This window comes from Trematomus bernacchii, unplaced genomic scaffold (genome assembly GCF_902827165.1).
Source record: "Trematomus bernacchii unplaced genomic scaffold, fTreBer1.1, whole genome shotgun sequence".
Lineage (NCBI taxonomy): Eukaryota > Metazoa > Chordata > Actinopteri > Perciformes > Nototheniidae > Trematomus > Trematomus bernacchii.
The window spans coordinates 13481376-13505593 of record NW_022987564.1 but is presented as its reverse complement, the minus strand read 5'-3'; the positions used below and the strand labels follow the sequence as shown (position 1 = coordinate 13505593).

General features: G+C 41.3%; 1 protein-coding gene across 1 annotated transcript in view; it reads right to left on the bottom strand.

Moving 5' to 3' along the window:
- The window catches only part of med30 (mediator complex subunit 30), a 34439-nt gene continuing 10221 nt past the window's right edge, over window positions 1-24218 (bottom strand). Inside the window, 1 exon segment of the mRNA XM_034125387.1 lies at window positions 1-763. Within this exon segment, the coding sequence (XP_033981278.1) occupies window positions 668-763 (96 nt within the window). The 3' untranslated portion in view covers window positions 1-667.

Sequence of the window (24218 nt, the reverse complement as noted above, 5' to 3'; positions counted from 1 at the left end):
TGAGTTTTTAAAAAATCACAGGAAGATTTATAGTTCAGCAGAATCCTTTACAAGGCATGTATTGAAAGTCAAGTCCAATCAGAGAAGAGCATAGATGAGTTTACATATCACATACATTCATATCAAACGAATAAAATCAGATCAATAAAGTCAGAATAAGACTCATTATTTTTGCCATAGTGTTTCTCCTTCTTTTGAAAGTTTTAGGGGCCATATCAAATCATTTTTCTTAATGTAGGGCGCAAAGTTCTAAAACTATGATAAAAGATTAAATAGAATATATCAATGTATTTCTACAGGCATAAACCCTCTACTGAGCTAGTAGCTACAAATAGATAACACATAATATAACAACTCTTCAGATTATCATTTTGTTGATTAAAATACAGGATATTGAGGTAGACAGAATATCTTCTGCCGTCGTCCACACCTTCCTCTCAGTCTTCATGTGTCTCGCTCTAATCTTTCCTTCCATTGTTTCAGGTCTTCTTCAGGAAACGGGTTGATATTGCCAAAGTCCCAATTTCTTCGGTAAAGTGCAGCCTCAGCCAGCATGTGGTACCCTGTTACACATCCAGTCAACGACCAAACCGCTGCACCATTAGGTGTAGTAAATGTATGCCTGTGTGTGTGTTTGTGTGTGTTTTTGTGTGTGTGTGTGTGTGGCTCAGCTCCTGACTGCCAGCATGGAGTTGATCTCCCAGATGAGGTTGCGCAGTTGGTCCATGATCTGCTTCAGCTGCTGGTTCTTCTGTTTCAGCTTCTGTGGATCCAATGACAAAAAAAATACTTATATGAGACGCATAAATCTACATATATGAAAGTCAGAGTGCCTTTTTGTAACCCTAACTAGCGGGTTTACGAAAGATCACAAACACAACAAATACCTTCCACAAACAACAAAGCAATTACAATTCAGCAGAAAACTAATCATTCAAGCCTTACAGGTTATGAATGTTGTACATACTGGTAGTAATACTGGTATTGAAAAGTCCAATGGAGCCAAGTTTAAGCTGCTACACTTTACAAGGTTTTCTCTGACAGCACTACTTTAGCAACAAGCTTATAACACAGCATAAACTTCACACTATTGTACGTCCTTGTAAAATATAATTGACTTCACCATATTAATGAAAAAACAGGTTCCAGATGTAACATCGTTCCTAATGACTGAGGCTGTTGTTGCTGTTAGCATGAGGAAATTAACAGGGAGGTTTTTCCCAGCCGTAAAATCCCATGAGAAACACATTGGATGCTAACATAGCAGGTATGGTGTTAAACACTTTCCACATCCAACAAACATTTTGTATTTATCGTAAAAAGGTACAAGTGAGGCTGATGGGAAGACTATTAGATTGGCAAGTTTGATCGTAAAGCATGTGGTCAAATTCTTGGTAAATATTTGACTTGGCGTGGGATAAAAAGTGAGGGTCTGGAAATCATACATTTCTGGACTCAATTTGATGGCAATCCATTAAATAGTTGTTGACATATTTGGACCAAAGACCAACATTTCCATACCCACAGCTTTCTTGTTAACGTGACAAAAAACGAAATGATATCCAGAGGAGTGAAGTAAATGTACTCAAGTACTGTACTTAATACAATCTTTTTGCTACTTTGTACTTCTACCCCACTACAATTCAGAGGTAAATCGTGTACTTTTACTCCACTACATTTATTTAGTTACTTTAGTTATTTCACATATTTGGATAAATTATGTGAAATATTATCAACACTTAAATCAGACTTTAATTACACCTGGAGTAAATTCACAAGCTACCCTGCAGTATACAAAGTCATTCAAACTAGCTGCACCTTTACCAGCTTTGATAACACTTAATAATTATAATCAAAACATATCATTTGCCCACAACTTTGAGTACTTTTACCTTTTGTACTTTTACGTGAGTAACATTTTGAAAGCAGGACTTTTACTTGTAACAGAGTATTTCTACACTCTGTCATTCTACTTTTAAGTACAAGATCTGAGTACTTCTCCCCCACCTCTGCTAATATATATTACCCATATCTAAACCTTTACATCCTCAGTAGGAATGAATGTGTCTGGGCTGAGTTCCATAGACAAACCACATGAGTAAAAGCAGACAATGTGGGTTTTTCTTTCATGGGATTTATTGACTCATTGAAATAACACCTGCCTTACCCTTTAGAGTTTGTATATGGTGATGATTGATGGACGTTTGAAAGCCACATCAGTGTATGTCTTCGTCCAACATACAATAAACCAAGTTTTCCCACCTGCTCATTGACCTCTCTGCAAATACTGAGTACTTAAGTGCATCAATCCTGGCCTCTGCTAATCGCTAAGCTAACACATCAGGTACATCACAGAGGAGCAAACAAGCCATTCTCCCGTCAGTCACTGAAGGCTTTGTCTGCTGATTGCCTCTGAATGTGCCGCCAAGATCTCTATACCCCTTTCACACCGGCGCTTTTCCAGCTCCTGCTGGGAGCTAGAGCCTGAAAAGCGCCGGTTTTTCCTGTTCACACCGCAGCGGCGGCGCGTCATAGCTCCAGAAAGCGGTTCACTTCCAGCTCCAAAAAATTGTCGGTCCAGAGGCAAGAGCTTCGGAGCTATGACGCGGCGTCGCTTACGTCGAGGCGTGCAGGAAACCTTACTTTGACCATCCGTTCGCTGTTATTGATCATTGTGGAGATACATGGGCTATACAGGTTGTCATGTCCGACTATCAGAAGTAGAATCATAATGAAAAATACGCCGGTAAAATGTGCCTATAGAAAACGGCTTAGCAAGTAGTCAGTTTAGCTTCGGTTGCTATGCTAACATCACCCATGTTATACCAGAGAAACTTTCATAACAGCGTTGTGATGCCAAACAGCGTCAATTCAGACTGACACACATTCACTTAAGGGGAACTGGGGATATGTATCAGCTGCTTGTGTGACAGTCAGACAGTGAATACTTTAGAGCCGTGTGAGCTAACCCGGAGCTAACGGGAGAATAAACTCCCGTGGAAGTGCAGCCACTGCAGCGGTCGGTAAATGCCGCTGAAACACATTAATAAACAATGAACCACGGCACTCTGGAGAAAAGTATAAGGTTGGAGAAGTCGTTATTTAATTTAATCTGGCTTCGTATGATTAAAAGCAACACGACCCGATGCAGTCCCCGGCCCGTTGTTGTTGTGGGAGAAAATCAGCGACGTAAACTGTGACGTCATGACGCAGCAGCGGCAGCTCTCGGCAGTGTGAACAGAGCGGGAGCTGAAAAGGGAAACGGGAGCTGAACCAGAAAAGCTCTCGCGAGGAGCTAGAAAGTGAAAAGCGCCGGTGTGAAAGCCGCAACATGTGTCAACAGCTGCGGTGGACCGAAGTTCCTCGATGCCCGAGCTTTATACATAAACAAATGATGGCTCTGCTGCTGCTGGAGAGTCGGAATAAAAACAGGTAGGACCTGCCAAATGTACGCTGCCTTTGAACAAGTACCTCGGGCAAAACATCTACATCTGAAGGCACATTTAGCAACAGCAGAACATCACAGCTACTGTACTTACTCAGTTGCTTTTTCTTCTGATGGATAGCCAGAGAGAGAGAGAGAGAGGGGGGGGGGGGGGGGGGGAAGCAAAGAGCTAACTCATTCAGGAGCTACTGTATCTGCAGTGCAGTGAAATCTATTAAGATTAAATCTGTCTCACTGTCTCTGTAACACTCCTTTAGCCGTGACTAATTACCCGCCATTTTTGCAGCGCAGATAACACCTTGAGCAATCGATTTCACACAGCTCTCTTAATATCAACTGTTTAGCTGATTGTCCTTGAAGATATTCCAGAGTGGAACATTTTGGAGGCCTTCCAGTCTCTCTCTACTCAACTCTCAGGGGGTCTCGCTGCCTCACAATCTCTCTCACACCCCCCCTTTCCAATCCCTCTTTGACTTTCACTTCAATTCTGTGTGCATGTGTGTGGATGTGTGTGTATTACATGGGATATGCCTCATTACCCTGACGAGCAGTTCTTGAAATAACTCGGTCATTCACTCTTTATTAACGAGATGATACCATGAGCCTTTGTCATTTCAGTCAACGTTTTTTAAACAAAGAATACAACACTTGTTCATTTTTCTTTTTGAATTGAAAACCTTTTTGACATCAGGATTTAAAAAGCTGCAATCATAGAGATATTTTACAAGCGTTTAATGGCTTCAAAGGCCAAATGTACTGCTTCCAGAATCCAGAAGATATTTTTGAGCTTTTCTTTGAAACCACACGTGAAATTCCACATTTTTCACAGTGGAAATAAGAGTATGGAGGCAGCGAAGCCTTCACGGCACATTCATCATAAAAGGCTTGCTGGCATATCTTGATATATGAATAACAAGAGTGCTTTTTTCCACAGAAATTGTTCTGCAACCTCTGGGAGATATATTTCCATTCATAACCTCATAATTAGCCTAACTCTAATCCTTCACACCTATAAGGCGATGTTTGGGAAAAGGGTATACTACTGAGAGCAAAGCAGAGAAAGGGAGTTCTGTAACATTGTTTTTATTCTGTCTGGAGAACAAGGGTTTCACACACAATAACACCTCTTGAGGAATCCAGCGGATGTACTTTTTCATTTCTTGGCACGCCACTCAGTGGCTCGGCCCCACAATAATGTTTTGATGCCTTTTTCAATCCGCTGAAGGCCTCTTCTGACACGCTTTGACACCGAATCGGCCGCGGCAGGGTGGCCAGTCAACAACTCATGAAAGTAAACAAGGAAGCGCTGTCTGAGCCCCTGTCTCTGAAGGCCTCCTGCAGACTGGCAGCCTGCCTTCCTGCTGCACAGAACCTGGAAATGCTGGCAGCCGTCGGAGGACTGGCGGAGGACGGAGGAAAAGCACAGTGACCCGAGAAGGAGTGGAAATGGAGATTGGCACGCACGGAGGAGATGCAGCGATGTGTCAGTGTGTGTCGGAGAATGTTCAGCTGTGCAAGTGTTTATGGTCAGATGTGCTGGTCTGTTTGTGAAGTCGGAAATGTGTGTGTGAGGGTGTGAATGCACAGGGAAATGTGTTTTTATGTCGGCATTGTTCAGTGTTTGGTTTCTATCCATTTCTTATCTATTGGATGCAGTTTTGCAGCAATAATACGCTGAACTGGTGTTGGCCAAGAGAGACCTATTACAATTTGTATTATTGATTCATATTTTGGCAATTTTTACAAACATTATTTAAAAGATAAAATATTGGAAAAATCCTCAAAAAAATAACCTGTATTTAAACAATTAGTTGTGTCAGACCAACCAGATCTTTCTGATCAATTAATCAATTCAGTCCAATTAGTGATGCTACAGCACTTCCTGTAAGTGTGTGACAATAAATACATTATCAAGTGTCAGCATTTACTGTGAAACTGGATGTTATGAGAGTTACATTTACAGTTAGCTCACATTAGCTAAGATTTAGTGTATGTGTTCTGTCTAGATTAGGCCAGTTTCTCAACTTTTGTTTAAAAAACTGCCTTTAAACAGTGCATATTACATGTTTTCTAGGTGGGAACACCTTATGCGTGTGCTCATTCAGAGCGACAGAGAGAAGGTCATGACAGTGTTCAACCGCAGGAAGCTCTCTAACAGCACGTCGGGCAGAGGACAAGTCATGGGGAGATTTGTTTTGAGTGTCTTGTAAGAAGAAGTCACATGGACTCATGAGTAGTTTGTTTATAGGGCTGAGTTTTGGCAAAGAGATTACACATTTTTTGGCTTGGGGTGGTGGGGTTAAAACAAATCCGATTGCAGTCCCTGTAACTTCAGCTAAGCCTGATGGACATGGCAGAGTAGCAGTCATTTTTCCATCCATGATTCATATCCAGAAAAAACATATTCTAAAAGAAAATGAACATGGTGTCATTGGAGTCGCACTGACCTACATTAGTTTCATTTTATTAGTATCTGCAGCTTTTATCCTGACAGTGTCTGATGCTTTGTTCAGCATCAACACCATCAGTTTGGATCTAAAAAACAACAGATTATACAGAGAAGGATCGTGCATAGTGGAGCGGAGGACAGCAGCTCCATCATTAGGTGAAGCCTTTAAAACAGGACAATGGCAAAAGAGACGGGGGGGGCTGTTAGCTAACAGGACGGACGGCAGTTTGGATGATGGGATGTTACTCCATCCTGCTCCGTCTTTCTCAGAATCCCTTCATCATGCTCCTTCTCTCCCTTACTCCACCAAATCAGATCAAAGAAGCTGTTCTCAGTAAAAGGGGGAAGACAGAAGAGGGGGGGGGAATGCTGAATATTTCATCGAAATCACTATATCAAAATTCTGCGCTGGTGAAACTTTACCACGAGAGGAGCTCAAACAGCTGCGTGTCTGTGTGACAAGTCAACATAGATCCTGGCTCGGGCCAACACAAGACATTCCCCAACTAGAAATCCATTAGTCATAATATATATTCATACACTCACATCAAAGAGACGCTTCCAATCAAAAGTAAATGGATTTCTTCAATACAGCTCAAATGTTGTTCGGTGACACGTTAGATGCACAACACAAGATCCTTATCTGTAATCACTTGGGATTTATCAAATGTAGGCCAACAAGCAAGAGGGCGTCTTCGGGCTTATCAAGCTTTATAATTGGCATCTCTATATTAATTAATTCTGTAGCATTATCTCCACGTTTTAAAGCTGATTTGGGAGGGGTTTTTCTTTTTTGATCCGATAGACATTATAGAAAAATGAAGCTAATCTTGTAATTATATTATTATATGAATAAGATGAGGCATTCATGTGCTTTTTGGGCATTTAACCCGTTTCGTATACGATTACAAATCATGACCACCATGCTTTAGGAGCACGTTAACAAATGAAGCGTTGCTTTTTGATGAGGAGCTCTGAGATATTTGCCGTGAAGAAACAATTTATACTACACATTAAAATATACACACACACACACATGTGCAGGAGGAGAGAGGGAGAATATAGCAAGTGGAGCGAAGTCGTGCCTTCGCTCAGGATTCCTCTGCTAATCCGCCCTGTCGCTTGAAACTCAAATCGCAGCTTTGAGTCCGACGGATCTGTCTGCGAATTACAAGTGTAAGTGTCTGTGAGTTAGGAGAAAGGATTAGGGAGAGGAGAGGAGACCAGGGGAAGGAAATGAGTGAATACAGAGGAGATTAGGTGGAGTAGAGGAGAGGTGAGGACATGAAAAGAGAGCAGAGTAGAGGATGAGCAAGATAAATAAAATGGGAAGCAAAGAGAGGAGAGGAGAGGAGAGGGGTTCCAGAAGATGGTTACATTTTGGATATGTTTCTAAGATGGTGCAATATCTGGATGTGTATGCTCTGCATCAAATAAATCCCTCATCTAATATTATATCCATAATCTATCTAACAAATAAAGATACCGTCGCTTAAAGATTTTAAAATGTGGATTTACTTTATCATAGTCGATGAAACATCCACCAAAAGCAATAAGTGTGCGAGGGCACTCACGACAAAGGGAGGAAGGACTGCTTAAATATTTATCTACCGTCCATTATGTTAAAATAAGACATTTTTGCATTTTTGAGATGGATGAGTGCTTGAGAAGGACGTGATAAAACACTACATGGCCCCGTCGCTAATGGAGAGGAAGGACATGTAACTGCATCTCCTATATCACCTTCATATCTCATATATCATCACTGCCAGAGATGGGGCAGGTTGAAACCTCCATCATCATCATCATCATCATCCACACAGAGGCTGAAGCGAACACCTCCTGCTGTCCTCAGATAGTACGATCGAGTGTCTTAGCAGAAACGCAGGTCAAATTTCATTTAATGATATGGTTTGTAATAAAGTGAGACAAAGGACTTGGAGAGAAGCCTCAACTATGTGGAGAGGTGCCTTTCAAGAAACCAACGATCCTGTAAATTATGCAAACATTGAGAAATATCCTCAAGGGAAATGAAACTCCCCATTAGGCAGAAGAATTAGAACAAACCAAACTCAAGGGGATAACATTTTTAGTAATGAGTGTGTCTTCAGTAAGAGCTAAGAAAACTAATACTCCAGTAGAAGGGCACTTGAAGAGATCAGGAGCCAAGACTGTTTCCGTAAGTGAACGATAATGATGAATCTTCCCTGTGATTTGGATCTGCTCTTCAATTCGAATGGGTTTCTCCTTCACTCATGATACACCCTTACAACAAGTTTCATGAAAGATAGGCGAGTAGTTTTTCTGTGATCCTGCTGAGAAAAAAGACAGCAAACAAACCGAAGCTAAAAACATCAGTGCATGATAATTATGAATTAACCTCTGAAACTACTGTATACATACAATACATATATTCTGAATCAGAATCATAGACCTGGGCTATTTCATGTCCTTTCCTTAAATGTTTTACACTATGGAAAACACTTCAGGTTGCATTATTTGGAACTAACTAAATGAGGCAAACAGGGACCAAGGTTATACATAAACACACGTGTCTATCTATACATGCTACGTTATATCTGTTGCCATTTATTTGTATCAATAAATGTGATTTTTTTTATCACGGTCAAGTTCATCCTGAATGCTCCCAGATTGAACTCTAGTATGACGCATGTGTACTCAAAGTGCTCGGACCAAAGGGAAATGTCTTGACGGATAACACACTGTTCATTCTGAGGAAAAAGCAGAAGTGAGTTGGGGGTAAGTAAGCTGCTTACTGCTGTGTGCCCTGCCTGGGGGACCCTGTGACTCTAAGTGGCCTCTGGTTTACCATCTGACAGTATGCCCACGGGGAGCCAAGCCACGCAGCTTTAATCTGCCTGCCATCAGTTAAAAAAGCCTTAATTGACTTTATAAACTTTATGGCTTTTTCTCAACGGGAAGGTTTAAGTGCAAGTGTGTTCTGTGTTTGGCATGGGCGTTCCTGGGGGAATGGATTTGGAAGGCAGATAAAAGCCTTCTCTTCCAGGGGTGGCAGGAATACAATAGCCATGTTGTCATCCTTGCATAACGGGGGGTTCTCTCCAGTACGTCCTCAGCATCGAGGTGGACTGCCTGCAGTGTCAGCCGACTGTTGCAGAACGGTTGCAATCGATTTAGCCTTTTAGAGGTATCTGAGGCTAGGCGCCCTCTCGCTCCCTCCTAAGCACTTGAGTCTCTGCCAGGTAGCCCCATCGATTGTGTTTTCCTTTGTGATTTGGTTCCCAGTGATAATAAATGAGGGGGCAAGAAGGTTGGAGGGCTGTTGCTTTGAAGCCAATGATGGGCAGCCATGCAAGCGACGTACCCGTCAGCAGAATCAGATCAAAATCCAAAGAATGCACTATGTGACATAATGAAGTAAAAATGTCTATTTCTCTGCAGGAGTCACATTTTGCAGTAATTATCTTTTTGCAGGCATCAGAACATACATTACGCTCTTGTGCCCGAGTGCATATCTCAGTTGATACGTGGTTCAGGAGAGCAAACAGGTTCATTTGTACACAGAAGCAGATTAGCTACAGCAGCTTGCAGACTGATAAGGAGAATAACATTCAAATCACAACCTTCTGGGTTTCTGATGTGTTGACTGCATATAAACGATCAACTAATCCGAGATAAACCAACAGACAGTCAAAGCCCTGGTTGCAGCAGGTAGAGCCGAACAAATACAATATGACAAATGTGACTTTTGGGAATAGAACCATATTAATATGTGAAAGTAAAAAAAAAACTCAAAGAATACATATTTATTAGAGAGATCGACATAGAAAGTGACAGAAATAATAAAAACACAGTCAATACTTAACACTAAACTTTCCAGGTAATGGAAATATTATAGTTTTTTTAACAGTTAAATATGAATTAAGAGTAGGGAAATAGTAAAAATAGTAAATAAAAAACTGAATTCATTTTTAGGTTCGACACAAGGCCCATTCCTGAACGTCATCCCCTCTTTCTCCACCTTTCCTGTATATTTGCCCTTAAAGGTAAAAAAGCCTAAATAAAACACGTAGTTCTCCATAAAAGGACACATTATCCTCACTGCAAACAACAACTCTAAAAATACACTTCCTGCTAACTCAATAGGAGGACTTTTTTGAAATGTTTTCTTGTTGCTAGCTAGTTTATGACGGACCCAAGCAGACTGCATTGTGAAGGTAGCTGCAGAGAGTGATGGCTATCCTGTGAGGGCTGATTTGTATACTGGAGAAGATGATGTTTTATGTTTGAGGGTTGAAAGCTTGAAGCCAAAATTATCAGAGTGATACCCCGCCGTCTCAATCTCGCAGCGGACCGCACGTCCTTCTTTCATCTCTGTTAGATGTCTGTCAGGAGCTTAAATCATCTGAGGCCAAGCTGAACACCTCGTCTCAAACGCATTTCCACTGCGAGGTACGGCAGAAGAGTTGTACCTGTTACTTTCTTGGTAACACTTCAGTCAAGGTTCCAAGCGAGCAGAGTCGTTAAAAGCTGAATTGAAAACAATGCAGACCACTGATTGGTCAGAGGGAATTGTCAATGGAATAGAGTGGCGAAGTCCCTCCCCTTCCGGTGGACCTCCATGGGACCTTATTTCGGAAAGTCAATGGAGAGAGAAAGATTATCTTTCGATCCCGTTTTAATTGTGCCACGAATTACACATATGTTGTTTGTCAATTTAAAAGATAATTTTGCAAGTCAAAAAAAAAAAAATGTGTCGTAAAACTGTGAAGTAACACATTTGTTTGTGTGACACGCTCAATGAACTACATCTCTGGTCAACAACACGTCACCAAGATGGCCGTCACTACTGTCTTGTCAACAAAACGATTGACTACCCTCACTATCACCACAATGAAACACGTCCTGAAGAATGTCATGCAAAGCTGCCTGCCTGCCTTCCTTTGATTCTCTCTGAACTGCCTGGTCGTTTTAATGTTTAATGTCAACCATTTGTGCAGATAGCATGAAGTAGAGAAGATCGCCGATGCTAACGTTAGCGTTAGCATTTCTCCCCCGGGCTTAAATGGTGTATTATAGAATGATCACACACGGTGACAGTACTATTCAAAGGGTTCACGAAATATGACTACTACTCTTACTGTTTAACATTTTGGGTTACTTAATGTTACTTCATGTTAAGGCTAATAAAAATGACAAGGCTGTAATGCTAACTAACGTGCTAGCTACTAGCTAGGTAGCTAACTTGATCAAGCCACTCCTGGTCGTTTCATCAGACGGGAAGCAAAAGAACGAGCAAGACCCATTGCTGGTATAATAACAACCTGGTACTAAGCACACAGGCATCTTGTTAAAGTTATCTTATCTTAGCCAGCGCCATATAGATAGATTATATCTATATTGCGCTGATCTTAGGTATCTCTTAGTGGAGGAAAACAATTGTGACATCACTTACGCGACTCTGGGATTTGTAGTCTTTCTATTTACGTATTTTTCATAGTCTTATATTTCAACAGTTTTACGACAAACTGTGACTTTTTTTACATGGAAATTATTTTTTAAGATTGACAAACATCATATGTGTAATTCATGGCACAATTCAAACGGGATCGAAAGATAAGTTTTCTCTCCCCATTGACTTCAATGCATAATTTTTCCGAAATAAGGTCCCATTACCCGGAAGTAAGTGGGCGTGACTTCGCCACTCTATAGAGCTGAACCATGCAGTGGAAATGAGGCATAAGTAAACATGATAATTCAAGGTTGTTTTTCCTAATTGGAAGTGGAAACTTTCTATGGGTTTGAAAAAACCTGGCATTTAATGTTCTTCAAGTGCCAACAACATTTCTCCAGATGTCAAAAGCATCTTACGACTCAGTGATGTGTTAAATTAGTACAATCACTCTGACAAACTTAAAATCAGCTCCCCTTACGGTACCTCTCCAACAAATTAATATTGGCTCTAATTACCACCTTCGCTTTGAGAGTGAAGGTAGCAGTAGGGGGTGGAAAAAGGCAGGCAGATTTATACAGAGATAAAAGAGGTAATTCCAGTCGCAGGAGATGTTGTTCATTTACTGTGAGAAAGAGTTGAGGTCGAAACAGGCATGTTCCTAATATTTCACCTACACACTAAGCAATTTCTCAAGTTCAAATGTAAATATTCCTGCCAACACCTGAGCAAGCAGCTTTCCCTTACTAAATAGAGAAAAGCAGAACAAAAAAAGGGATGACAGGGTTTGAAGCAAAAACACACTGGCAGGCTTCAGCTGATGTAACATGCCCACATCACAGGCAAGGCAAGATCAGTTCTGTAGCACATGTCATACATAAAGAAAAGTCAAAAGAAGAAAGGATCTTCAATCATATCTTCACAAACTCTGACTACAAAATCTGTAAGCAAATGAACTTTATCACTCCATTCACTTCCGTAACAGAGGACACCACGAAGCTTGTTGTTTATTTCATAATCCCTGTTTCAACAAGGCAACAAAACGACTGCCTAAAACCCACCCTCTGGAAATCAAAACTAATACATGTTAGCTACCGTGCTATTTTCCCTCTTGTGGCATGGTAGTCACATATAACTGGGGGGGAAAACACACTTTAAACTAAAAGGTTCTATGTATTATGTTCGGTATAATTCTAAAAAGACGCACAGTCAAATCCTCAAACCTTCCCAGAGAAGTTTGAATGCATTTTACCAGCCTACCCTCCACATTCATGAAAAGACACAGTCAAAAACGGTTAGGGTTTTTCTTACTGGACCAAGAAGACAACAGAGAGATGATTTTGCACCAATATAGAGGTTTGTTTGTTTTCTCTGGACAGTCAAAATGAGTGTAAAAAACAAGAATAATTATATTTTAACAAATCATTGACAATTCCTCTCTATATATTTAATTAATGAATACATTCCTTGGATGGATGGCACTGTAGATGCATACGAAGTTTAGCATGTACGTCTGTTTTGCTACCTAAAGCTACGTCGTGTGATGTCTGTATTTGCTTCCCCTGTCGCGAGTTCTGATCGCTCAGTGATGATACTTCTTGTGAGACTTGTGTTTTGTTTCGGTAAACATGGTTCATATCATCAGTTAGATGCGTTTCCTCTGAGTAGGACACATGAATAGTTTATTACATTTTAAGAAGCCCTGAGACACAGTTTCGTGAGAAAAAAAGCCCCTTAACAGGTTAAATGGGAATTAAATCAGTGTTCCCAAAGCCCCGGTGTTCTGCAGTTTGTGTGGGCCTACTGTACTGTTGCACAGTTTATGCTGTAGAAACTATGTCCAGGACAAGGTGTTTGGAAGTTTTGGAAGATTCATAGCTAACCACACTGAAGTTATGGAGGTATTGATCAGTCTTCTCATATTTTCAAGCCTCAAATTGTCCTCAAACAGCCCCACCTAAAATATTTTCCACCAGCCGCCACTGGTGATTTGTCATTTTTGTGTTTTCTTTCGAGCAAACAAGAGACTTAAAAAAAGCTTCTTAACTTATTTCCATCAGGATGCTTAACTCGGCCCTCCAACCTCTGTATATCCTCGGTCCTGTCTTGCACAATGTCTTGAGAGAATCCTTTGCATCATTACTAATATCAATCTCATCGGATAGTTGCTGGTCATTTTCTGCCGTTCTATATTTTAGCACATTTTTTAAAATGTACTTGTGTTTCTGAATGATTCAACTCTGTATCCTTGAATCATTTTAGAATTTAACATTTTAAGACAATTATTGCCTAGATTCATAACTTTACACAAGTGAACCTACAGTTGCTTACTTATTGTGTAAACTTTTAACCAGGCAAAACGTTATGTTCCCAGAGGATGCCCGACCTGAGAGTGCTCCGAGTGTAGGCTCCTTTAAAACCAAATTAAAAACATCTTTCTCTGCTTGAACCTTTGGTCTTTTAAGTGAACTTACCTCTGTTTGTTGTATATACAATTCCGCCTCCTACATTTATTTTATTTTTCAACAGCAGTCTCAAAAGCTTTAGAAAATATAAAAACGGACCTTGATGTGCCTTTTACTTACACAGGTACTCAACTGGCACATACTGTACACAATACAGCCTAAGCAAAATACAATTTCCAATCTACTTCAAGTGTTCATGTAAACAATAGTCTTAAACAACACCGCAGTCAGACAATGGTTTAGAACAACGAATTGCTTACATAGCCCTTAAACACTGTAACACAAAGCAGAGATAATTGGGGTTGCAGTTGACACTAAATGCAGCAAAATACTAGGAAAACACGTATTCTCCAAAAGAAACCAGCTCTGATTCCTCCTCCGCAAGAGCTTTGCAGCTACACTGCCCCTCTGACCCCCGCAAAACAATTAAAAAGCCCTTGGCATTGAGGGGGCCTCTAATGGGCCACATATGAGGCTGCTAATAAGACAGAGGTACAGACACCTGCTGTGCACAGACTACTAATTCTGGAGCCTGAACATAGCGGTGGAAGATGGGAAGGGAAAGAGGGAGACAGAAATGGAGAGGAAGTGGAGCACAGCAGGGGCGTGTCGTCTATGGGAGTGGAAAGAGAAACAGAAAGAGAAGAGAAACAGAGGAAAGAAGGGAGGCAGGGAGCAAAGCAAGAGAGATCTGAGAGAGAGCATCTGCCAACCAAGCTGCATCCCTCTCTCCTGCTCGTATTACAGTTAGGAGGGTGCGTTTGTTTATCACCAGGCCTCGGCAGACTCTCCGCCTGCTCTTCAGATAAAACTAACCGCAAGTGCCACTGGAATTCATTACACACACAGACACGAGTCGACGGCCAGCTCGCACAGGTCTGCTGAGGAGAGGAGAGCCAGACAGTGGAAAGCTTTTTTCTTATTTGAAATGACAAACATCTCCCTGCTTTTAATTTCTCTCTTTCTCATTTGAATAAAGAGGACAGACGCGGCAATTAACGGGGTATTGAAAAAAAGCAAGGCAGTGTGCGGTGAGGGAGGGAGGGAGGGGAGGAGGAGGAGGAGGTTGGTGAGGGGGCATGGGAGAGGGAGCAGCAGCAGAGTGAGAGAGATAGTAACTAAAAGAGGGGAGAGCAAGAGAGGAGCTGTGGAGAATTAATAACAGGCCAGATCTCTCCAAGGCCTCCTTAATGGGCTGTGACAGGAATTTATTCACACTTAGGCTGGTATTAAATCAAACGCGAGGCGAGTGGCGGTGGCAAGCTGCAGGAGCGGGGCGGTGCATGGGGTGGGGGGGGGGGAAGGTGCAGCGGGGGTCTGCCGTGTCACAAAGGTCCAGCATTACAACTTCCCCTGCAGGGCGGAGGGTCATGACCAAGGCCTCTGGGATGGAGAGATGGAGGGAGAAAGGGCCGTATGAAGAGAACAAACGATGAGTGATGTGCCAATGACAAGAGCGCCTGTCCCACGCGCCCCAGATGGAATGATTATCAAGTAGTCCGGAGAGCCGCTATGAATCACCCGTCCTCCATTCTGCAAAATGCACCGTCACTCAGCCGGACGTCTGCGAGGCAGGCAGAAAGCAGGCTGTAACCGCCGACCTGGACAGCACTTGCTACAAGACAGCTGGTCCAAAATGGAAGCTGCTCCAAACAGAAAGTGCCGTCCAAATTAGCGCACGGTGGAAAAATGTTAGCTGGCAAAGTTACTTGTCATATTTGTTGTTTCCCTCCATTAATTGGCGTGTGCCACAGAATTGGGTGTATTTTGATTGGAGCGGGAACAGTGTGTGTTTACGGGGAGGAGACCCTGAATTGATATGCACGATCACATTCTACAGCACCGGAGGTCTGCAGCACAGAGATTGAGCAATCGCAACCCATTAGGCACCAATGAATTATGGCTAATGCATGTTAAACGTTTATGCAAACACTGTTGACTTTCACACATGTTCAAATATATTTTCTTCTTAATACACACACATGAATTGCAATGAACTCCATGCATAAGAGTGAGCACTGAGAAACCTTATATACAATATTAAGATATACAACAAAGAAGCACACAACCACATTAACACTGGGGGAATGTATTCGTTCAAACACACTTGAATTCAAATACATATTGTTACACACAGCATGCATCCTTGTGAAGACACTTGTGGAGAGTGATGAGAGTAATGCCTCCCCCATCCTCCCCTTCCAACGCTGGGCAGATTGCATCACCATCCGTCAGCCAGACTCCGACAAACAGCAATTACCCCAATCGACAGATAACGAGAGCAAGGCTATCACTCACAGCCAGGACACCCCATAAAGCAGCCAGACATTACCATGGAGGAGTCATTTATCTGCCTCTCCTCCAGCCACCCCCCCCCCCCTTCCATATCCACGTTGATCTTTACTTCTACTACCTGTTCAACGCCTGGGGGGGGGTGGGCTTCAAGCTTCAATTGAAAAGAAGTAGGGGTGGTGGGGGATGGAATTGACCCGGAGTGACAGCTACGATTGGGCAATAAACGATCTTGAAAAATGGTCCTCATAAAATCCTAAACATGATAGGTTTATGAGATTTACTTTCAATAAAAGGTATTTTTGTATCTGTTTTTCTCACCATACAAAAAATCACTAGTTGTCCCCCTTGAAGTTAGCGGTCATGGCCAGAGAAAGGCTCTGGTAAAATTGTAAATAATTATTATCAAATATGCAAAATAGAGACATAAAAAGTTCCTCAAATGAATACAAGAAACTAACATTAATGCAATACTTCATCATGTTTTGTACTTCCGATTGTTTCATAACGTAGCACTATATTGTTCTGCAGATTTCTCATGACAACTGACTGGTGAATTAGCTCAACCTGTTGTTGATCTTGATTTGAATAACTCCTGAGTGTGTGGGGAGTGTGTGGGAACCAAGATTCATTTACATTTTCCTATGCAGATTTACTGGAAATTCTGTTAATATTTTCTAAATGTTTTTGCACAATGCATTAATAAGAGGAATACATGCAAAATGTTTCTGGTTTTCGAGGGCTTCATGATGAAAGTTTGCGCTCAGAGAATTTCACCATAGAATTAATCAAGAAAAGGCAGATGTCAATTGAAGGATCTCCAATTACTCACCATGAATCAATAATGTGTTTCACTAAAGGAGTTTCACTAGGTCATTTCAATAGTTGATTGATTGCCCTGGTGGTACTATTAATGGATATTGTCTTATCTGGGGTTCAAACACTTGAAGAGATGCATGTTTCTAAGCATGTTTACTTTCATTGAAAGCGCCAATCCAATCCCAACTTCACTCGAAGGCTCGACCCTGCTCGTCAGATTTGTATTGTATGGGTATGGTAGCAAACCTCAGAATTCAATCTGTCCCTCGGTGATGTTACAGATCTTAAGTCAATATTTCTGCAGACTATAGCAGAAGCCGGGCTGTAGACAAGGATTAAGTAGGGATTGAACAATGTGAACATTTAGGGTTGGGCCAACACTTCTGCTTTCCATTATTCCCTCTCGGAGCACAGAACACACACTTCAATGGCTTCCTCAGATCACTCCCGTCAGTCAAATTGTAACACAGGAGGGGGGGGGGTGTCTGTCCCAAGGTTATTCCACTGTGAACAGAGCGCACAAAAATCCCCATCCATGGATTTAGAATCCTATTACCCTGCCGTCCTATCACTCCGCCTATCACACCCTTCCCATGAAGATACAGTATATCATTGCTCATTATTTACAGCAGTGAGTGAATTTAAATTCTGATCGAAGGCTTCTTCCCAAAAAAAGAAATCTACTTTCGGATAAATATGAGGCAAGCAATCGAAAACCAGTGTGACATATCTGGAGGAGAGTTTGAGGCATGCGTGGACTTATCTTTTGACTTATGCATCAATCTTCTCTCTTTCTCTCTCGGCATTCTGTTACAGAAGGCATCCTATTTTCCCCTCTGTAGCTGGATTTCATCAGCTCTCCTGTTATTCCTTTTGAAGACCTTATCTGAATGTGAACAGCTTAACGCTGACAATCCTCAGCTGTCGACACATCTATCAATCCATTCTTTCATCTATCTTTTAACCTGTCTCTTCTCTCCTGTAAACCCCAGGTTCGCTATACACACTTTCATTCATTTTTTAAAACATTAGAAGAATGATATGACTTGCATTTTTGTACCACCTGTTTGTTTCTCTGAGTGTCCCCTCGTCCTTTACCCTCCACTTCACACATCTACTCTAAGTGACAACACAGCTATTTGTCTGGTCATCCATCCATCTTCAAACACCTTTTCATTCCTCTCTCCTTTTACTCAACAGAGGCTTTCTTTCCATCTATTTCTTCATCTATCACTCCATCAACCTTTTCATGGTAACATTTCTCTGCCATTTAGCTCTCTTTCTACCCTTTCCTTTTTTTTGTTACCCTCCAAATCGTCCCCCTATCATCCAGAACATCCCTGTCTGGCGGGAGTGACTGTAGCAGATGTAGCCAGGCCACAAACATCTGCTTCCCCCTGTCCCGCTGCATCTCTACTCTGCTGATCACACTAACCGCTCTAACTCCCCAAAGCTTGCTGTCCTTATTGCGGCCTTAATGTGCAGCTGGGCAGCCCGGGCAAAATCACAGCTAAATATGCTGCGAACACATGAGGCATACACTGGATTTCTGCTGGGCCAGACTGAAAAGCTGCGTTTCAGATGAGTTCATGTTGTCCTCTGGGTATGGCTGATAAGATGTAAAGGATGATAGAAAAATCTCATAAATGATAAATCTAGAAATGTCAATCTACTGCAAGCAAGATACACGGCTTGACAACTAATCATTCAAGATGCAAGGCTTTATTGTCATGTGCACAGTAGCTACAGTGTGGATATGGCAATGGAAAACTTGAGTCACAGGTTCCTCCAACAGTGCAACATGAATATATATAGTACATAAAACAACAAAAGAGTTCAGGTGTTTAATAGTCTTATGGCCTGTGGGATGAAACTGTTATCCCACAGGCCATATAAACACAGGTGCTCATATGACTGATCTTTTAGTAGGCCTACGACAAATCAATCAACAGAACGGAGGGAACTCAACTGTTACATTGTTAAATGTAAAGTAATGTGGTCTAATGAGGTAATAAAAGTTAGGTGGTGTGCTGATAAACCAACAACCCGTAACAACAATTACCAACTTTGGTTTTGTGAAGGTCCTCGTATTGCTAGTCTTTATGGATGCGGGACAAGAGCTTCTCATTATTCCAAAGGTTGCGGAAATATCACAAAGACTGCAGCATTAAGACGACAAAGGCAGGGGAGAAAAAGACAGCAAGCTATTAAACATGTGTCAAAAATGCAGGTTTCCAAGAAAAGGCAAAGGTTTTAGGCAAAAGGAAATACACTCAATGTGTTTGGTGTTTACCGTGGTAACAACTCCATAAGGTGGCTTAAAGAGAACAGCGGGCAGAAATCTCTCTTAAATTCCCGTTATAAAATCAAAACTAGTCATAAACAGGTAGATGAAGGAAAACAGACGATGCAAGACAACAAGTGAGATTTGACAAAAAAACGATAACGCATCCTTTTTATATTTCACTTTAAAATAAGCGTGTGTACACACTGTTCAGTATAATGAGATGGGTTTTGTTATAGATGTGCTGCATATCAAGTTCCTTCTGTGTGTTGAAGATTTCACAATGTGTGGAAAGCTTGCCCTCAGCGTATTGGGTTTTCTGTCTTCTCAATCTCTATATACTTGGATCATTTGACGGAATTCAATTTGCATGCTAATGCTTTGCATAGGGAGGAGGTCATTCTATAGACAAGCTTATTTATCATAGCCATATACAGGTCTCTAATAGGACACAATAACATTGACTTCCGAGTTCAGTATTTGATGTACTGAAAAGAAAACGGAGGAAATCATTTTCTTGCATTGATCCTGAAAACCTATTTCTGTATTTCAGTCCAGTATTGAATTCAAAGAGTTGGAATAGGCACTTGGTTATTTATCTACCACAACATCAGCAGGCTCTTACCGTACTCTTTTCAGCTTTGTGTGAAAAGGCGATGCAGTTTGTTTTCGATGGGGCTGAGTGCAGCTGAGCGCAGGGTTCACTGCAATGTTTCACTGTAGTGTTAACATTTAAAAGCAGCCAGGGGAGCCATGCTGCTCTCTTAAAAATAACCAATTCTCATCTCTGCGGCTGACACTCCTGACCTTGGCCCATTATCATTGCAGCACACACAGAAGCCTTGGCATGAACAATCTGTCCCGAGCCAACACAATGCACATACAAAGAGAGGAAACAGAGAGGGGTTTCAGCACGTGCACGCTGAAAGCCTCTGTCAAAGCAAATGCAAACACAATCTTCTCTCTCTGAAGAAAGAACAAAAGCGCTTTCTCACTCAATATACAAATACAGTATACACAAACAAAAGAAATCCATGACAGACGAAGCAAGGTAAAAAGGCCTCCTAAATAATGCATGATGTGTTTTACTTGAACCTTTGCCACGCTCCACTGTCCATAACACTGTAGTGGGTTGATATATGGGAACAGCCAGGGAGGTATTGTGCCTGACTCCTGGCTGTATACCTCACCTTCATATATGCAGGATTTAGGCTTCATCGACCCAGGACTTGTATTAGCACACAGCGCTTTAATGTCATGTTCATGGGCCCGATTCCCAGAGAGAGATTAAACCTAATCCTGGACTCAAAAATAATCTATCATGGTGAATGCCAAAAGAGGCAGCGTTGATCAGTGTAAAGATGACATGTGTCGTGCTTCAGTGGTCAGTTCAGCAAGGCTGTGAAGCAGTTTGACAAAATAACACATCTTCAAACATTCATTTTTGCCTTTTTCTTTGTTCAGCATTCCTAATATAAGTAGAACATCTTTAAAACGTGGTCAAGTTCCTACAGTTTCTCTATCTGCAACAACAACTTGCGTTTTAGTTGATCAACATGTACCGTCGTGCAGAAACACAAACATAATTTTGGCTTTTTAAAAGGAAACACAGCCCACATTGACATACACTTCAACACATGCACTCGCATGCAGAGTTGGGTGTAATGCGTTACAAAGTAACTGTAATAATATTACTTTTGTCGGTAACGGAGTAGTGTAACGCGTTACTTTTATAATTCAGTAATCACACTACAGTTACTAACATTGCCCCGACACGCGTTACTTTGTTACTTTTATAAAATCAGTCATAATCACACTGACAGACAAGAGGGGTTTCCGCCGCAGGTTTATATGTACGTAATCTGCGCGACTTGCACGTCCACATCTCCACGTGCAGTGCTGTATAAACATGGCTGAGTCAGCGATAACTTTCGAGGGGTGGAGGTATGCCCATTATTTTGAGTTCGTCCGAAGAATAGACAGGAATGTGACGGTGAGGTGCAAACTGTGTCCAGGCCAGAAGCTGTTATCCACTGCTGTAAACACCACGTCAAACCTCAACAAACACCTGCAAAGAACACATGCTAAGCTGTCTTGCAAGCTTGTTGTGGTAGGCTGGTAGCCTATTTTATTAAAGAGCATATAAAAAGAAAGACTTGTGTTATGTCTTCCTTATTGCAATAGTAATTGGGGGTGCAAGTGGAGTCTCGCAGAGGCAAAACTGTGGCTCGCTTACACTGTAGGGGCGGGCCGGCCCTGCGAGTAAAGTAACGAGTAAAGTAACGAGTTACTTTATGTAGAGAGTAACGAAGTAGTGTAATATATTACTTTTTTTTTTTTAAAGTAATATGTAATATGTAATATATTACTTTTATTTAGTAACGACCCCATCTCTGCTCACATGTTTGCTGATATCACCTATTTGTTATAATAATACACTAAGAATCAATACTGTGTCAAGATGTGACTCCTTGTAGAGCTGTATTGGTGTTTCTCTTATTTTGTTAACCCATACTGAGAACTACAATACATACAATACCAGTGGTTATTATAAGATGTGTAATGTAACATCAGACTTGACTCATATATTGCTTTTCTAACTTTGTGAAACAACACGTAGTAAATAAATACTTAAACATAAGCTGGTAGTTGTTGTTTTTTAATTAAATCTGATCCCTGATTGGCCACATTGTCACCAATACGTTATCCAGCTATATGAGTCAGTGTAAGTAGGTTATCAGTATCTGTATCTGTAATGCATCGGTGCACCCTTTATGAGATTTCACTGGGCTGTAAGTGGGCTATATAAATGAAATGTGTATTTGAATTTATTTGTCTCGCTCTGCCTTAATTCTAGCTATTGAAACATTTAAACACTGTACCTCAAATGTAACACTAATGTCATTCCACTTGCAGAAGTTTGAACCTTATCTTTATCATTTATTTTTTCCATGAAATTACGCTCCATTTTGGTTGTCTCTGTGGTCGACAATTTCCGGCAACAGCCACTCAATGTACATTATTAGAGTGCCGTAATTACCCGTCAATGTTGTAGTTTCCATTGTGAGTGGCGGTGACTATCATTACCATGCTTGATTCAAATTGCCTTACTACGCACAAGGGATTCCCAAGAAGAGATGCATGAATGAATCCTGCATTACAGTTTGTTGTTATACCTTCAGATTACTACAAATGCAAACCATACCATTTTAACTGCTGCTGCTTTAAAATCATTCAAAGCACGCGGTGGCTTTTCTTTTGAAGCATTCACAGTAACTCTAATGTATTTTTTACCAAGGTTAGCATTGAAAGGAAATTGTTCATCAAAAATGTGTCATCAAATCAAGACATAATATTTCTGCCATTGGTTTTACACACAGCTACCACTGCAGTCGAAAAATAAAGGACTTGTGACTTTTAGAATAAATATAACACTTAATGCTTGTAAGATTGTGCAGCTTGGTTAAGGATTAGTTATTTCACAGCCTCATCCACAACACAATTTTGTCTTAGTTTATTAATCGTGGATATGTTTAATTAATGATTCTCTTTGCGCTTTCATGTTTGTTTATCCCTACAGTAGCATGTAAGCCATGACTCAGGATTAAATCTTTCTCCAACAAACTTTGAGACTTTGACTGACAACGTGGCGTGTCAGTTTGAAGAAAAGCTCTCTGCTCTGCACTTCAGCGTGTCGTAAAGCAGCCTCTATTAGACCTGGGCTAAAACATATCTGACAGTGAATACATTTGAAAAAGCTCTTAGGTGTGTTTGATGTCCGCCGAAAGCTCTTAGATGTGTTTGATGTCCGCCACTCCGGAAGTGAACACCTCATGACATATGAAAAAAGTCAACTCTTATTTCCTTCTGCTAATATATAAACACCATCAGCAGCTTTCTTGCTCAAGTCGGCTATTTGTAGCTAATGGAAAACGCATTCACTTGAATTTTTGGATTATACTCATATTCTAGAATCTAGATTATAAACTGACACATACTAGAATTTGTACCGGTACCGGTGGGGCGGTGGGGGTGTGGTATTGAACGTTGACGGGAGGGGTGGGGGTGGGCGCTAGTGGAGCAAGCGTGTAGAACTCGCGCCGGAAGTTGTGGCACAATTCCGTTGTACACACCGACGTTAACAGCAGCCCCGTCTGTGCGCACGGCGACCGGCTCTGTCGTCCAGTGATCGAAGCGCCTTCTGGAAATGCTTCACAAGTCCTCCGGTACGCAAATGCGCTTAGTGAGACAAGTGACGGTACGCATTTCAGATGTTTGCCGTGCATGCGTACCAGTTATGTGCACCCCTGTCTATTAGCATATGGTATATAAAAAATATGTAACCATTTATTTTGATGACAGCGAAGGATACCCTGTGATCCACGTCTCAAATCTGAGGTTAAGCAAGGCTCACGGTTTAAAAAGGCTAAGGAGATGAAGAGACAAAAAAAAACAGGGACACATTCTCAGGTCCGCTTTAAAACTGGGAACCATCACACCAGTCCATAGGTACTCACTAATATGTATTTAAGCAAGTTTAGAGTAAGCTAGCCAAACAACATCCAGAAACTTCAGCATCTACCTCCCACCCCTGGTGCCATGTCCCGTTCTGACTTTCAGTGACCTCCATTGAGAGTTGGGCAGGTGTCATTCAAATGCAACTAAAGACCTTTTACCACCAGCAAAGAATCTAAATGCATCTACATCCAAATAAGTCCTTTGGAAATCAGAATTGCCTTTTTCACCAGCATATTGAACCCTTTATACACACGCACTCTGTCAACAAACAGTAAAGTGTATCGAGTATATCCTCTCAATTTTGTTTTGTAGAAACCACAGCTTCATAATCTGGATGGTTGCTACCCAAAAAATGAAAAGAGGGCTATTAAGGCTTAAGGGTTTAAGATGTAGAGTAAAATTACTAATCCGTAATGAATTCCACGCTTAATTATTTTTCTTATCTTTGAGATGATGTTAAGAGTTTTTTCCCTTAAGCTCAGGTAGATTTGAAATGTCTGGGGGCGCATGAA